Here is a 15,264-nt window from a genome sequence, read left to right on the forward strand (position 1 = left end):
AAGGGCACAGAGCATGGGCTGAAGCGAGCTCCGGCTCGAGTCCGCTCGTGCTCTGAGTCTGGATCTCTGAGGGAGCTAGCTGGTCTCGAACCGTGTCGTGGGTCTGACGCAAAGGCGGGTCGCAAGAGGCCATGAAAGGACCACGAACGAACTCAACGGACTTTAACAGCACGTCCTCCTTTAAAGGAGAAAAACGTGGGAAACCGCCGCGTTACCCCCACAACAGTTCCAGGCGGCCAGCGAGCGGCTCCTTGGGACCCCCCACCCCACCCCGCACACTGCAGGGCAGCGGGCGGAGACTGCCTGCCCGTGCTCGCGACTGGGGCACTGCTCCAGGGGCGCCCCTCTCCCCCGCCTTCAGGATGAGCGCCCTGCCAGCCGGCTACGGCGGCCGCACCGCAGAACCCCCCGGGCGTCCCCGCCCCCGGCGCCTCCCTTAGTTCCACCGCCCACCGGCAGCAGCAAAGGGAAGCGTTTCCCCGGCGCACCGCCGGATACGACCCCCGAGCAGCCTGGCTGCACCGGAAGCGCGCGGGGGTCGGGGCGGGGCGGGGCGGGGCGGGGCTCGGCGCCTGCGCAGTGGTGCCGGCGGCGGCGGCTCCAGCTGGGCTGCGCTGCGCCCCCGCCGCGGCGGTGGGTGTTCCTCCGCCCGCCCTTCCTCCCTCCCTCCCGGCCGGGTCTCGGCGGCAGCGGCGGTGCTGCGCTGAGCTGCGCGCGGGCGAGGAGGAGGAGGATGTGAAGATGGCGGAGCTGCAGATGCTGCTGGAGGAGGAGATCCCGGGGGGGCGCCGGGCCCTGTTCGACAGCTACACCAACCTGGAGCGGGTGGCCGAGTACTGCGAAACCAACTACATCCAGGTGCGCGGCCGCCAGCGGCTCCCAGCCGCTGGGGCGGGGGCTGGGGGCGGGTCTCCCCGAGCTGCCGCCGCTTCCCGCCCGGGCTCCTTTGCCGGGGCCGCTGCCTGCGCTGCGAGGGGGCGGCTGTGGACGGGGCCGGCTGCCTCGTGGCTCTGGGTCTCTCCCCGCGGCCCCCGGCCACAGCAGTTGCTGGAGGAGGTCGAGTCGTGACAGGAGGAGGGGGCTGGCTGTCCTGGGGGAGGGGAGTGGAGCCCCTCACGACTCTGTCCCCACAGAAGAGATCCCGGCCTCAGCTTGAGTGGGCTGCGCCGGCCCTCGTTATTTTTCAGGCACCAAATTGCTCTGGGAGGGAGTTGAGAGGGAAGGAGGGTGAGGCGGTGCAGGAGTGCCCCCTTTCCCAGCAAGCTGCGTGTGAGGGTATGTTGCCGCTGCTGGCATTCACCATGCCTTGCCTCTCTCCAGATGACTGAAACACATTTGGGTATATGTATGGACAGCTCTTCATTTATTTTTGTTTAAACCTTGGATAGCAGAGCCTTCAAGGACTGGGGAACGTGGGAAGTCGCAGGGCGGTAGGGATGTAATTCAGGGGTTGTGTTCTGTGTGTGCGGTATCTGACTGGCGTGCTAAAGACATTGTCTTCATATATCAAAGCATTTTGGTAACCTCTTGTACCATGACAACATTTGTATTTTAGAGCCACTGGAGGACTGTTTGCTGCACCAGACACTGCAAGCGTAGTACCAGGAGATGGTCCCTGCTCCATAGAAATGACTGTGTAAGAAAAAAAGAAGAGGGATTCAAGATGAGATGATATTAGTCAGTCTTGTAGGCAGTAGTTTTGGCATACCAGCAGCATAAGTTTGGTCGAATTTTTTCATAGGTATCATGGTAAAGAAAGACTTGTAAAGAGTGATTTAAAGGAGAATGATGAAGTGGCATTGTAGATGTTAATTGGAGAGTGCTTCCCAACTATGAGGGGCAGTATCAAGGGAAGTGGGAAGGCGCTTGATAATTTAACAAGGAGGCAATGGAAGCAGATGTTAATTGGCCAGTTGGAGGCAGGAATCAGCCCCTTGGTACTGAATGAGAGGGAGAGGGAAAGAAGCATGAGGAGATCTGCTCCATGGCTGAAGGGCCTCAGAATCCAGGTGTCTTGTCAGTGCTCTTGAAACATGCTCTGAGCTTATCGTTGTGGCATCATTTGGGCTGGGGATTCAAAGGTGGCCAGGTGTGAAGGTAGCCATATCACTGCCTGTAGAACAAGGGTCAACAATGTTTTTGGGCAGAGTGCAAAAAACACCCACAGCCTCAACTGCGCAGCAGAGGAGCCCTGAGGGGCCCTATCTTTGTTGTGGCAGCTCAGCCCCAGCCCCTTCCCCAAGGTGTGAATGCCAAGCAGAATGCCTTTGTGTGCTTTGGCACATGTGTGGGGGGGGTTGCCTACCCCTGCTGTAGAAGGTTGGGTGGGGTGGCACCTTATGGCCTAACTATTCAGAGAAACAAGCTTTTGTCAGGAGCAACCTGCTGTGTTGGGTAGTATGAATTTGTCTTCCATAGCCAGCAAGCTGATGCGTCTTAACCATGCTAGTCTACTGGGCCGTTAAGGCTTGGGGAGGACCTTTGACTTGACCTTGATTATAAAATCCAAGTTTCTGATTTCATAAAATTGAAACTGAAAACAAACCATGTGGTTAACTATCATGCAAACTAAATTTGATTACATGGAGGCCAAGAGCTGCTGCAGTGCTCTTGGAGATAGAGGTGGGGAATCCAGGCAAAATAGTCCTGCTATTGTTATCCAACAAATTTGTACATGATATACTAATATAAGAGCCTAAAAGCTTCTTATGGCAAATAATCAGATAATACACTGCAAAGATAAAGTATTTCATTATGTAACAAAAATGAGAGGAGAGCAAGTGCAAAAGAGCTGGTTTCTGCCCAAAACACTGGCTTTGTCATTTTGTCTTGAAAAGCTGTTCTACTCCTTAAATTTCTCTCATCAGCTGAGTCTCTTCACTGTTAATCCAGCCAGTCAACTAGTATGATGACATGCTTTTCAGGAGATGCTAACTCATTTAAACAAAAATAAATTGGTACCTACTATTAAAAAAATTAAATGTACAGACCACACTCAATCCAAAGGTTATTTTTAGTAGCTTGCTTAGAGCAAAGATAGGCATAAGGTTACCAACAGCAGTTCACCTAAATTTTAAATGCATAACTAGAGATATTAAACTGAGTAATTTTATGCAAGTGCAAAAATGGAAAGGAGAGAGTATTATTCACCAGATGAATCCTGTGCCTTCAATAAAAATAAATGATGGCATGGTTGTGACTTCTACCTTTTTCTTTAAAAAGATAAAATAGAACATGTACAAAGATTTTTGTAAAGGCTTTGTCTAGAAGAATGTTAGAACTAACAGGCTATACCAATTGGAGGCAGGAATCTGATGCTGGTTATTTGAAGCCTCATCTGCTCATGCTGTGCAGCCTGTGGCAGTGCAGCCTGAGCTGTGAATTATATACAGTTAATTAAGGGATGATCAAAAGCTTGTCTTCTTATATAGGGTCTCCAATATAATTGAAAATACAGTAAAAGCCCTGTTTTCCAGCGTGAGTGGGGAATGGGGGGTGCCAGTAATCTGAAAATTCTGGTTACCTGAGGCGTGGTGGTTTCCTGCTAGATGTGGAGCTGGGAGGAGGGGGTGGCAGTGGCTGGACTTGGGGGTGGTGGTGGCAGTGGCTGCATGTGGAGTGGCAGCAGCACAGGGTGGTGGGTGGCAGCCACCGCGTGCGAGTCCTTCCCTCCCACCCAGCCCGCACCCCTCAGCATCCAGCCGGTTGGAAATTCCAGTTAATTGAAATGCCAATTAGTAAAATGCTGGATAACAGGGTTTTACTGTACTTGAATAATGCATATGCTGCTTGAATGGATTTTCATAAAAAGCTGGTAATGCTTAGACTGGTTAATATGCCACTGTTGTATATTTGTGGAATTTTAAAGCTGTTTCTGATCTTTGCTGTTATAAGAAATGTCATAACAACTTGCAGGTTTTGTCTAATCACACTTCTATGACTAAATCCTAACATTACTTTGGCCTATCCTTCTTGTAGGTTGTGTTTCAGATCCCACTTAGAGTATTATCTTTTATACACTTTTCAGCCTTTTTTTGATTTACTGATGATTGCTGCTACTCTTAAAAAGCCTTGTTTCTTTCAGTGTGGATAGCTTCCAAGATTAACTGAACTCTTTAATTTTTTGACTTATTTTGAAAATAAACTGGAAAAAAAATTTAGATTCTTTATGGCTGAAGGATTAAATCTACGAGTCACAAGCTGACTTAAATAATCAGAGAGTAGAGTTTTCAAAGGTTCACAGCCAGAATTAAGTGAGATCCCTGCATTGCCTACTGTGCCAGCTTTTATAAGAAGGGCAGGGTTTTTTGTCAGTTAGCTTCTGGTGAAGGCACAGTCTGTCTTAGCCTTTGAGGATAAGTACAGACAGTTATAAAGCTCAAGGCTGAATTGATTTAATCTTCGCAGGTTAGTCTAAGCTGCATAGATGGAACCAATAAGCAAGTGAACAGACATTTACTTTTGATTCTGGAAATGCAGCCGTATGCCTGTAAGTGGCCCAGGCCAGAAGCTGGAGGGGCATTAGAGTGCATCTCCTTGCTTGGCTAGAGCAGACCGCTTGGGCCAAGACTAACTGGCTAGAGGGGCTTTGTGAAGAAGCATTCTGGGATGCTGGGGGACTCTGCCAGGGAGATGCAAAACATCATGGGATGCTGGGGGACTGTGAGTTAACTTGAATGTGGAGGGGGTCTGGGACAGAAGTTCAGTTAAACCAGTTTACCCTAAATCAGTTAAGTCTGATACTAAATCCATCCAGGTTCTCAGCCTTTGCAAATGCCTTCAGTGCTCTCAGCTGCTGCAGGTAGCTTTTTCCAAGCAGGCAGAAGGGCAAAAACCATATGATTCTTGGCAGAATTACTAGGGCCAGTAAGGTTTTTGAAGAGGAACTGTGAAACTGGCCACAGTGGTTAACTTCAGTCCACTCTTGCTTGGCAAAACTGAGTAACAGCAGAAACATTGGAGCTTTCTGTCTATAGATTCAGTAAGACGATACAACATCTATTTTTGTTTGAAAGGCTTCTGACAACTGTAAAAGGTATAAACTTATCAATTTTTGCTGCATTTTTTTAAAATTAAGGCTGGCATAGTGTATCGTATTCGGTAGGGGAAACTTCTTGTTCCTAGGTAATTTTTCAAGCCAATTTGCAGTTGCTTCCCCTTTTATTCTTAATAATTATATCTGTTTATGTATCTTAACAAAGGGATTTTACTGGAGGCAATTAAGAAAAGCTGACAATAAAGTAATTGCTTTGTTCTTTTAAAGAAATACTGCAAGGCCAAGCAATCCAAAATTTGACACAGGTTGCTGTGACTTCTTTAAAATTGTAAAGGGTTTAGGATTTATTTTTAAATTTTGTTTGAAACACATTTTCTACTGAAGATTTTGGAATCTGATCCTTCTGTCCTGGTTCCTGTACTGACCTGTACCTACCATGTAGCATACTGTAGCTTGTATTACTGCATGGGAATATGAAATTAAAATCGACTGTAAACAAAGGTGAAACAGCTCATTTTGTTCTCAGTGTTCAAGCTAAGTGGCATGCACCAAGTGAACAAACAGCAAAAAAACAAAATATAACTAGATTTTTCAACTTTTTATTTTAACAATAAAAATAAACATAATAGCACATGTAAATTGTTTTTTAAATCTCACTGCTTTTTGAGTTGGTTCCTGTTGCCGTCAGTGGTTCAACATGAATCTTAGCAGTCTGCATAAAGGACTCTTTCTGCAGACATGAAAGATGCATTAATGAGTTTAAGACAATATTACTCAAGGAGATAGCTGTTTATAGATTAAAATTGCTTAACAAAATTAGGCAACTGGCAAAACAAAGATGATGGATGTGCAGACATGTCTGCTGATAAAATGGTTATAGGTGACATGCTGAATGAAACTTTCCACTGGATTTCTTTCTGATGTGCTTGTATTTCTCACCCATCAAATTATTTTAGCATTCCCCAAAAACACATAACTTAATGTTGAAATAACATGCCTGCAGGAAAATCTCTGTATGCTCTCAGTTTGCATTATCAGCTACTTATTTTTGTTAATATCATTGAATACCCAACAGTTCGAAAGCTGTTTGAGCTTGTTAGTAAAGCTGTACGGGGTCACTATTTTGTTGAAATAAAGCAAGAGATTCTTTGCTGTATTGCTTTAAAGGCTCAAAATAACCTCATGAGAGAGGGGAATTCTTAGCACTTCCCATATTATGTCCTTTCTTAAGCTCTTCCTTCTAGCTCCCCCGGCAAACTGAGCACAGAGCTTGCAAAAGCGATTCTTCTGAAAAACTGATTTTCCATGCTAAATGTATTTTATGTAAGAGGATGACTAAACCAGGGAATATCTTACTAAGGGGGCAGCGGTAATAGTTGTTATCTTTGCAGTTGGATCTATAACTTCCGTGTTGTTTCCCCCCCCCCCAGGTGCTTAAGTTGTCAAGGCAGCCAGTCTAAAGGAGGGCAGAAATGTTGGCAGATTCAGTTGCATAAACATGAGGGCTTTGGATTTTTGGCTTTAGTTACTGGGATATGCAGATTTTCTTCTACCTGTAGGCATCAACAATGAGACATGAGTACCTAGGAACTAGTGACACTGATGACAGGTACTTAAGAATTGCAGTGAACATCTTGAAATATTAAAAGTACTAATAATTGTGTTGTACCGACCCAGCATTAATGCATGTTTTCATTTTGATTTTTGTTTTCCTTTTGAGTGAATATTTGTGTTTAGACCTGAATGAGAATTTCATTGTGTGGTGAAATCAGCATGACCATACCTGAGTTGTGAACACATTGAATGAGTGCATACGGCGTTATCTGTTTATATTCCAGTCTCGCAGAGAGATCGTTAATATGTTGATGGGTTTTGGGAGGGTAATATGTGTTGGCCCAGCTTGCCTTTATTTGCCAGTGAGCCAGTCTTGTTGCTGAGGTTGACAAAGCATTTACTGCTCAACTGCCGTATTTCCCTTTGTATAACTGTGTTACACTATCCGAGGAAAGGTCGTTGAAATAATTTAGCAGGGTTGCCAAGTTAAAAATCGTGGCTTATAAAACTGTAGAATTGATTCTTCTGTAAGTGCACATGAAAATAAGATGAGCCATTTATACAGATGATAATGGGATTTATCAGGGTTTGAACGTCATGCATTGATGTGAAAATAGAACTTATTAGTGCTGCATGTACTACTGAAAAGGCAGCAAGTCCCGTCTTGTATCACTATATTTATTGTGAAGTGTATTTTGGCAGCTCCATTCTTCAGTTTATTTCCTTCCTGAATACACAGCTATTGAATAATATTAATCAAGGATTCAAAACAGCAAGACTATACATTTTAGAAGATTTTTGCAATTTGTATTCTGTTGTTTATATTTTACTTGCATTTACAATGGTTAATCTTTGTGGTTAGTGTTTTTGCCTTCGTGGCAGGAAGTGGTGCACCATCATGGCAAATGTGTGAAATAAAAACCTCCACCAAGGAGCATTTAGCTAAGTGAAAATGTTTAGATCTGTATGATGTTAAGTGAAATCCTTACAGGGGGAGAAAGAGGAACTTGGCTAACTATTGGGTTTCATAACAAACCTTAAAGTGAAGTCTGCTAAATTGTGCTGACCCAGCCTCACATGAGTTGTTATGCCATATTTAGCTGAGTAAGGTTAAAAGCAACATCTTGAGAATGAGAACACATTTTTGTAAATTTTGTTGGGTTCTTATGTACAATATGTAGATAGTTGCCTTGAGTTTTTAATGGCGTATTCAGAATTTGATGTACTCTATAATACATGCTATCTTTCTTTTACTGTGGTTTATTTCCCAATATGTGCAAACATGCCCTCAAAGTACTGCTGGTAGTTGCTTCATCAATTTTTGTAGTGTTTCCAAAAAAAGACACGTATGTGGGGTGGTCAACTATCTCCTGGCTGAAGTGGAACAAAGCTGCCACAAAGGCATGCTTTCCAGTTAAGGGGCAATAAGGGGCTACTGCTTAGCTCCCCTTCCCCCAGGTGAGCCTGTTAGTGAGCAGGACAGGCTCACTGACAGGACTGTTTGATCAGTTGGTGGGGCTGCTCACAAGAGGGAATTAGTGGCAAAAGTGATTGGGCTGTCCTCAAGCTGCATGAGGTAGTAAGGACTTATCAGATGGCTTCTGCCACCTGAGCAGTAGGGCTGTGTGAAACGGCTGCGGTTCAATTCGGTTTTGAATTTGTCCGTTTTGGAGGACAGCAATTTGCTTCGGATCGCTGTCCTGTTTAGTTTTGGCCAAATCTGTTTTGAATGGGCTCCAAGCTTTGCACAGTCCTGCTACCCATCTGGGCAGGCCTTTTGGGCTGGGTGCTGCCATGGCCCCAGCAGGGAGTAGGACGTAGCCATGGATAGCTGGTCCTGGGGATGGGGAGGGCTGCTGCCCACTGTGCAGGTGAGGAGACCCCCATGCAAATCTCTGATCCCTGTCATGCCAGAGGGTCATGGGGCAGGGAAGCAGCGCAGAGTGATGAGCAAGCTGGTCCCTGCTGCATGATCTGGCTCTGCAGGGAGCAGAGATTTGTGTGGGTGGGGAGAGGAGATCTCTGCCACTTCTGCTCACCCCATGCTGCCCCAGATGTCTGCTCCCTGAGGAGCCGGGTTGTGCAGCAGGGCAGCAATGTGCAGCTGTTTCCCTGCAAGACCGTCTCTGAAACGCTGAAATTTTCTGAAAAATTTCCAAAACATTTCGGATGCCTCATTTCAGTTTTGATTCAGATTCGGTGTTTTGGGTGCCGAAATGGCCCGAAACACCTCTGAAATGAAATGGCTGCTGAAATTTCTCACAGTCCTACTGAGCAGTGCTTGCCACTGCAGCTCCTGGAGCAACAGTTGATGAGGCAACCTGCAGGCTGGTCTTTGCAGGGCTCCCTGTCAGCTTGCTGATTGGGCAGTCTGTTACAAAGGCAGCTTCTTTCCCTCCTTCCTTTCACCTTGGAGTGCGGGGGAGGGGAAGGAGAGCTGAGTACTTTGTGATATTGGGAGGCCTCTGTCCTGTGTACAGATAAAATTTGTTACAAATGAGTTTTCCATGACAAAGATGCTGTTGGAAACTTTTGTTGTGCAACTGTGGGTTTTTTCTGCTGCATCCTCTGTCTTATTTTAGTACGAATGTGCGCCGTTTGCTGTCTGTTGTGGTAAAACAGCATACATAGTATAACAAATGTAACAAGTGCCAAAAGCCTAGTAGGGTTTCCGTGGCCTTTAGAAATTGAGTAAGTTGCTACTGTTGACAATTTTGTCTGTGGAAACACACACACCAATTTTAGCTTCCAGTTTTTCCTCCACGTAAAAATGTTTTTAAATAGTAATTTCATATAAGTGATTATCTCAAAGATAATTATATATTTTTTAATTAAGCGGCTTCCATTGTAAAGTCTTCTTGTAGTTATTATTTTTTCCCATTATTAAATTCACATATCAGGTTGGAGAAATTGGTAATTTGTTTTAACCATATTTGCATCCAGTAATTAGCCTCACGTGTGACACAGTAGTCAGCTTATAATGAATTGCAGGATCAAGGGCTTGCACTGTTTTGTTTGTTTCAGAATAGTCTGTTAGGATTGTGACCTTAACTGATAAGTCTGTATTTGTCTAACCAAATATTGAAACATCTTTTACTGATGTAATTAAAATAATTAAATTGTATACTTGTTGTTGGAGTTCATATAACTGTCAGACAGTACTTTTGTATACAGCTTTTGATTTTATTAAAATTGTTTTTGAGCTATTCTTTTTTGGTTAAGACTTGTATCAGGTATTAAAAATTGTACTGACTTAAGAAGAAGATCTGATTATGATTGAATTGTCAAACTTTAGAGTGTTATGATTGATAACATAATCTAAAGATGCCTCAGCTGCATTTGCTTAAAGATGCGTATCAAAATATGTGTATCAGGAAATAGTTTCTTAAATATTTATTCCTTCACAAATGTCTGAATGGTTATGTGTGCAAACAGAAATGTATACACTTCAAAAGAACTGCCTTATGATTTTCTTAAGACAGTAATTTTGCCATTTTATATTTCATTTTATATTTACCAAATTTACTCCTCAGGTTGGGGAAATTAGTAATTTGTTTAGATGTTATAGTACCATGTTCACATCCATTATTGGAAATAAAAGCATTCAGCTATTGAAATAAAGGGTAAATTCAGATAACAAGCAGATAATCCAATCCTAATGTTGATGCATTATTAATATGAAAAGAGAAAATTGACACACGAATGCCTCCAAAATTAACACACTACTGTAGAAACAAATTGTATCTTTTATTAGTCCTTCATTTTCTTTCAGTTTGAAAAATAGCTTGGAAGAAGTCTTCTTAGAATATGTGTGATGTTTCATTTTTTGGCATTAGCTTAAACAGAGTGCATGACTAATTTTTTAGGGAAAGGGAAGGGTGTGGTACAGCTATGTGAGAGCCTTCCTTCAAACAAGTTCAGGGGGCGCTGAACCTGATGATGTATAAGGTCCCTTCCAGCTCCTAACATCTATGAAACTCTGTAAAGTTAAAGGAATCCTTCTGATAGACTTTGTATCTCAGTTCTGCCCAGATTTGAGGATAATCTGATTTCAAGATGAAGTGTAAACCATTTTTTTCTTTTTAAATTAAATCTGTCTTGTGTGAAGAGAGGGAAATTCACTTATCTGCTTGTTGGGATAATTGGAAAGTAGGGTTGGAAGGAACCTTATGAGGTCATCTGGTCAAGCCCCCTGCTCCAGGTAGGACTGTCCCTGACTAAACCATCTCAGCCAATTGTTTGTTTAACCTGCTCTTGAAGATTCCCAGGGAGACAGGGAGAGGGGTTCCACAATTGCCCAGGTATCCTGCTGCAGTGCTTGGTCATCCTTGTAGACAGAAAGTTCTTCCTGATCTCCTCAAGCTCTCTCTGCTGCAGTTTGAGGCTGTTGCTCCTAGTCCTGTCTCCTACAGCCACAGAGAAAAGGCAGTTTTCATTCTCTTTATAATTGCCTGCCAAGTATTTGAAGACTATTATCAAATCTTCCATCAGTCTTCTCATCTCTAGACTTGGAAGAGTACAGTAAGGAGTGCAGCATTTTTCTTTGTAAAAGTGGAAGGCCTAAGTATTTCTTTGTGGTAAATTTTAACTTTTCATTAGAAAAACTAAATTTTTATGGCTGTAAAAGTAACCCCCCTCCAAAGTATGCGTCTTCCAGAATCTGGAAATGGAAAGTTGCAGCAAGGTGAACTTAACAACTTCGATGGGTTTCATTGCTGCTCAGCAGCTTGTGATTAATAGGGAAACTGACATGAATTGCATTAATTTTAGATTTTTGTTTATAGGGAAGAGTACAAGTAGCAGCAGAGGTGGCAGGGCAGTTGCTCATTGGGGACATCTGTTTTTAGAAGAGTTTATTAAGTACGGTCTAGATAATGTGTAGCCTTTGACAGCCAGAAAAGTACCAGTTTTGTCACAGATTCTGTTTCCTGTAACACCTGTATATATACTATAGTTGATATAACCCTGTCTGTTTAATAATAAAGCATATGTTCTGATGTCTTTGAGCAATGATTAGTTTTTAGATGAAGTGAAAGTTTGCTTTTGTGTTCTTTAAGAAAACAAAGCCTATTCCTATGATAGTAAGTTGATATTTAATAGCTGTGTAATGTGAGTTCAAGGTGGATGGGATTCATTGAAGTTTTAATTCCAAAATTACTAAAATAGCATTAAATATTCATTGAATAATAATATTGCAATGCATTTTCAAAACGGTTAGAAATAATTGCCACTCTTCACAACTGTGAAGGAAGGTTGATGTCAGAATAACTTCCATTTTACTCATTTTTCCCAGCATGATATTAGGTCTGTAACTGGAGATGCAGGAAATGAAGCTCAGCATTTGAAGGTACAGGAAAGGCGGGAGTGGTGTACTGCAGAAAATAAATTTGAGTGTTCTGACTTGGCTGGTTCCTTGGGTTAAAAAAAACCCAGATGTTTGTAGATTTGTTCATGCTAGCCGCTACAAAATGTGATATTCATTTGGGATAATGAAGCCCAGTGAAAATAAGTGCTAGATATGTAGCCATAGATGGTTCCTCTCCTCCCCTTTACGATGTAAAAAGGAATAAGATGGCAAATATGGAGAAAAACATGCTATTATGTAAATCTGTGATATGTTACCATTTGGAACACTGTTCATTTTTGGTCACCATATGTAAAAAGATATAGCAAATGCATAGAAAGTGACAAACATCAGAGGTAAGGAAAAATGCATATAAGAAGAGACTGATTAGAAGGGGACTGCTTGCCTTGGAGAGGAAACAAACAAAATGGCACAAAAGTATACAAACAATGAGTGGTGTGGAGAATGGGGGGTAAACCCATGTTTAAAGGACATGGGGCATTCAGCAGAACTAAAACAATGACTAATCTTACTTTGATAGGAAATAGTTTACACACAACACTGTTATATCTGATGAATTTATCACAAGTTAATGACAGGGCATGTGGCTGGGCAGAGAGCTGCTTTGGGGCTGGGACTGGGATCTTGCAGCAGTGACAGCATGTCTGGGGTCTGCGTGTATCGCAGTTCTGTCCTGGCTCCAGACCATGCTGTCACTGCTGCGAGATCTTGGCCCCAAAGCAGCTCCATGCTCAGTCATGTGCCCTGCCAGTGCTGCTGGGGCTGGTCTCCATGAAAACTCTAGCCCTACAGTCATGGCCCTGCTGCTGCTGCTGGGGTCTCTTGCTGGTTTCCATCCGGATGTGGGCAGGGGCTGCTGGGGAATGGAGTCTGCTGCAGGCCTGATCCAGCCCCTGGGCTGGATTTTGCCCTCCCTTGTTCTATATGAATAATCAGAATATTGGCAGTTATATTTTACAACACATCTTTTTCACAGGAATATAAACCTTCCAATTTCAGGGCATACACAAATCTCTTACTCACGGAAGTTAGGAAAGAACTTGTCTTGGTGCCTTATCTCATGGGACACTTAGCACTTGTTTATCTGAGACTGTAGTAAGTACTAGCTTGCTGTTTTAAAAGTTAGAATGTGTTCTGAGCAATCACATGGTGATACTTAGACTTACTGTGATCTCAACCTGCTCTGGACAGGGCTGGAGCTGGCTGTGCTTCTCCCCTCTCTCCCTACTGATCCTTGTGCTGGGTGTTGCAGCTTGCATGTCTGCCCATGAGGACAGGTAACCCTCATGCCCAGAGCCTGTGCCTTTCCTGCTTTCTATCCAGCACTGCCCAGCCCAGGAACCCCTGCCCTGGCATGCAAGGGCGAGGGGTTTGTGTTGCTGGTGGGGGTGGATGGAGGCATGAGGAGCTGAGCTCAGGAGAGGGTGTCATAACTGCTGTTGGATTAGTGGGGCAAACCAGATCTCTGCCATTGGCAATCTTGAACTGGTTTCAGTGCAGTGTTGGGGCTGGAACCAACAATAAACTGATTTGTGGTCACTAAGCTGATTCTCAGTCCCAGCCCATCTCACTGGAGTCCTAAACCAGCTCTGGTGCAATGCCTATGCTGGGATCAATAATCAGTTGATTGTCAGTCCCAAACCCTGCACCTCTCTAGAGTCTTGAACTCTTATTATGCCATGGAGCAGTCCAATGATAGCTGAACATGTTACTCAATATGATAAGGAGATACTTCTCCCACAGAGAGTCATACTCTCTACTGTAGGAGTGCACTTAGTCTGTTTTACTCCTTGAACACATGGCTGATTGTGTTTTAAGTAGAGTTAACAGGTCCTAAGTGGAACATGTGACATGGCCCTGATGTGTAGGTAATTCTGCATTTCTCCTCTGGTGTGTTTCATACATTGTCCTGAGAAGCATCTGGTACTGTACACTGGTCAAGTAGGCTTAATTGTGGTTTGGGTGCAGTGTCGGCCTAAGTCTACCAGGAGAACTATAAGCCTCCCTTTTTAATTAGGGAGGGCATGAAAAGCGTAATTAATTCTGGGGACAAAAATGATAAAACAGGGATGGGAGTGACAGTTATAGGTTAATGATGAGTATGCTGAGGGGGAACACAGACCAGAATACACCAGCCAGCGCCTACTGTCCCTTGAACGAGTCCAGGGGACCTATGAACACTGACCCATGAAACTGCCTGGAGACATGAGCAGCACAGTCAGTTCTAGAGGCAGCATTGGCCTTGCTATGTATATGACTTCCTTTACAAAGCAAAATGTTAAAGTCTATTGATTGAGGAACATTATTAGTGGAGTATTGCAGGAATTGGTGTCAGGTTACTCTTTAGCGATGCGGATTTCTGAGAGAATACATTAGGTTACAGTTGCCAACACTGATGAAGAGGTAAGATTTAGATGCGTTTCACTTGTGGGGAGAATATATATGCTAGGTATAAAATAGTGTTAGTGTTTCTGAGCAGTACTCCCAGTAGTATATAAATAAAGAGCTATGAAAAGTCCTGGCCTTCAGCGTGGTTGTGGAGAACCATAAAGCTGACATGGAAAAATGTGGATTTTGGGTTACTTTTTTTAATCTGAAAATTGGGGATTTTTTTTATCGGAGAAAACCAGGATCCCTGGTCATTATACCTTGCTGTCACCATTTCTCTTTGTAATGTACTGATTTGCCTTTGACTTGATTCTTGGCCGAATCCCTTAAATAAAACTAGTTCTATCATGTCACTTTAATGTATCCAGACTGAGGAGAACAGTACCTAATAAAATACCTCATTGTATGAATTAATGTAATTTGGAAATTGTTATATGTCTTTGTTGGGAAAATTCAGATTTGGATTTTTTTCCCCAGTGTGCAGTTTTGAATTAATACACCAAGTTTCAAAGGTCAAACTTAACAGGCTTCTTAAACAATTGAAATCCAATAAGTCAGTTACGTTTTGGTGGCCTTGCAAACACTTAAACCAAATTTTGACTTTTTCCTTCCCACTCCTCCCACATGCTCATGGGTATAGTGATATATAGGGACCTACCAAAATCATGATTTTGTGGAAATCGTGAAATCTGGCATTACCCATGAAATCAGGCAATGCCTGTGAAATCCTGGGGGGTGGGGGGAGACTTACTGAAAATAAAATGCTGGCTCCCCAGGGGAACCAGCACTCTTCATGGTGCTGTGGCCTGGCTGTGCAGCCTGCTGGAAAAGGATTGGGGAGGGTGGCTGCTAGCACAAAGGGGAGCCCAAGATGGGCTCTGAGGGGCCTGCCTGTTGTGTGGCCCTGTCCCTTTCTGCCAGTTGATGGTGAGGGGCAGGACCACAAGGTGGACAACACTCA

At 43.5% G+C, this 15,264-nt stretch overlaps 1 protein-coding gene across 18 annotated transcripts in view; it reads left to right on the forward strand.

The window, feature by feature from the left end:
• The first annotated feature begins 559 nt into the window (after positions 1–559).
• ABI2 (abl interactor 2) overlaps positions 560–15,264 on the forward strand; it is a 108,220-nt gene continuing 93,515 nt past the window's right edge. For 6 of the 18 annotated variants that reach the window (XM_090044789.1, XM_090044795.1, XM_090044796.1 and 3 more), the window contains exon 1: positions 564–858. In XM_090044789.1, the coding sequence (XP_089900915.1) occupies positions 742–858 (117 nt within the window). In that variant the 5' untranslated portion in view covers positions 564–741. Of the gene's footprint in view, positions 859–1,555; positions 1,637–15,264 lie in introns of all 18 variants that reach the window. The other 12 variants (XM_090044791.1, XM_090044792.1, XM_090044793.1 and 9 more) reach the window with 8 other exon arrangements.

This window comes from Crocodylus siamensis, chromosome 4 (genome assembly GCF_052110815.1).
Source record: "Crocodylus siamensis isolate JL-2025a chromosome 4, ASM5211081v1, whole genome shotgun sequence".
NCBI lineage: Eukaryota > Metazoa > Chordata > Crocodylia > Crocodylidae > Crocodylus > Crocodylus siamensis.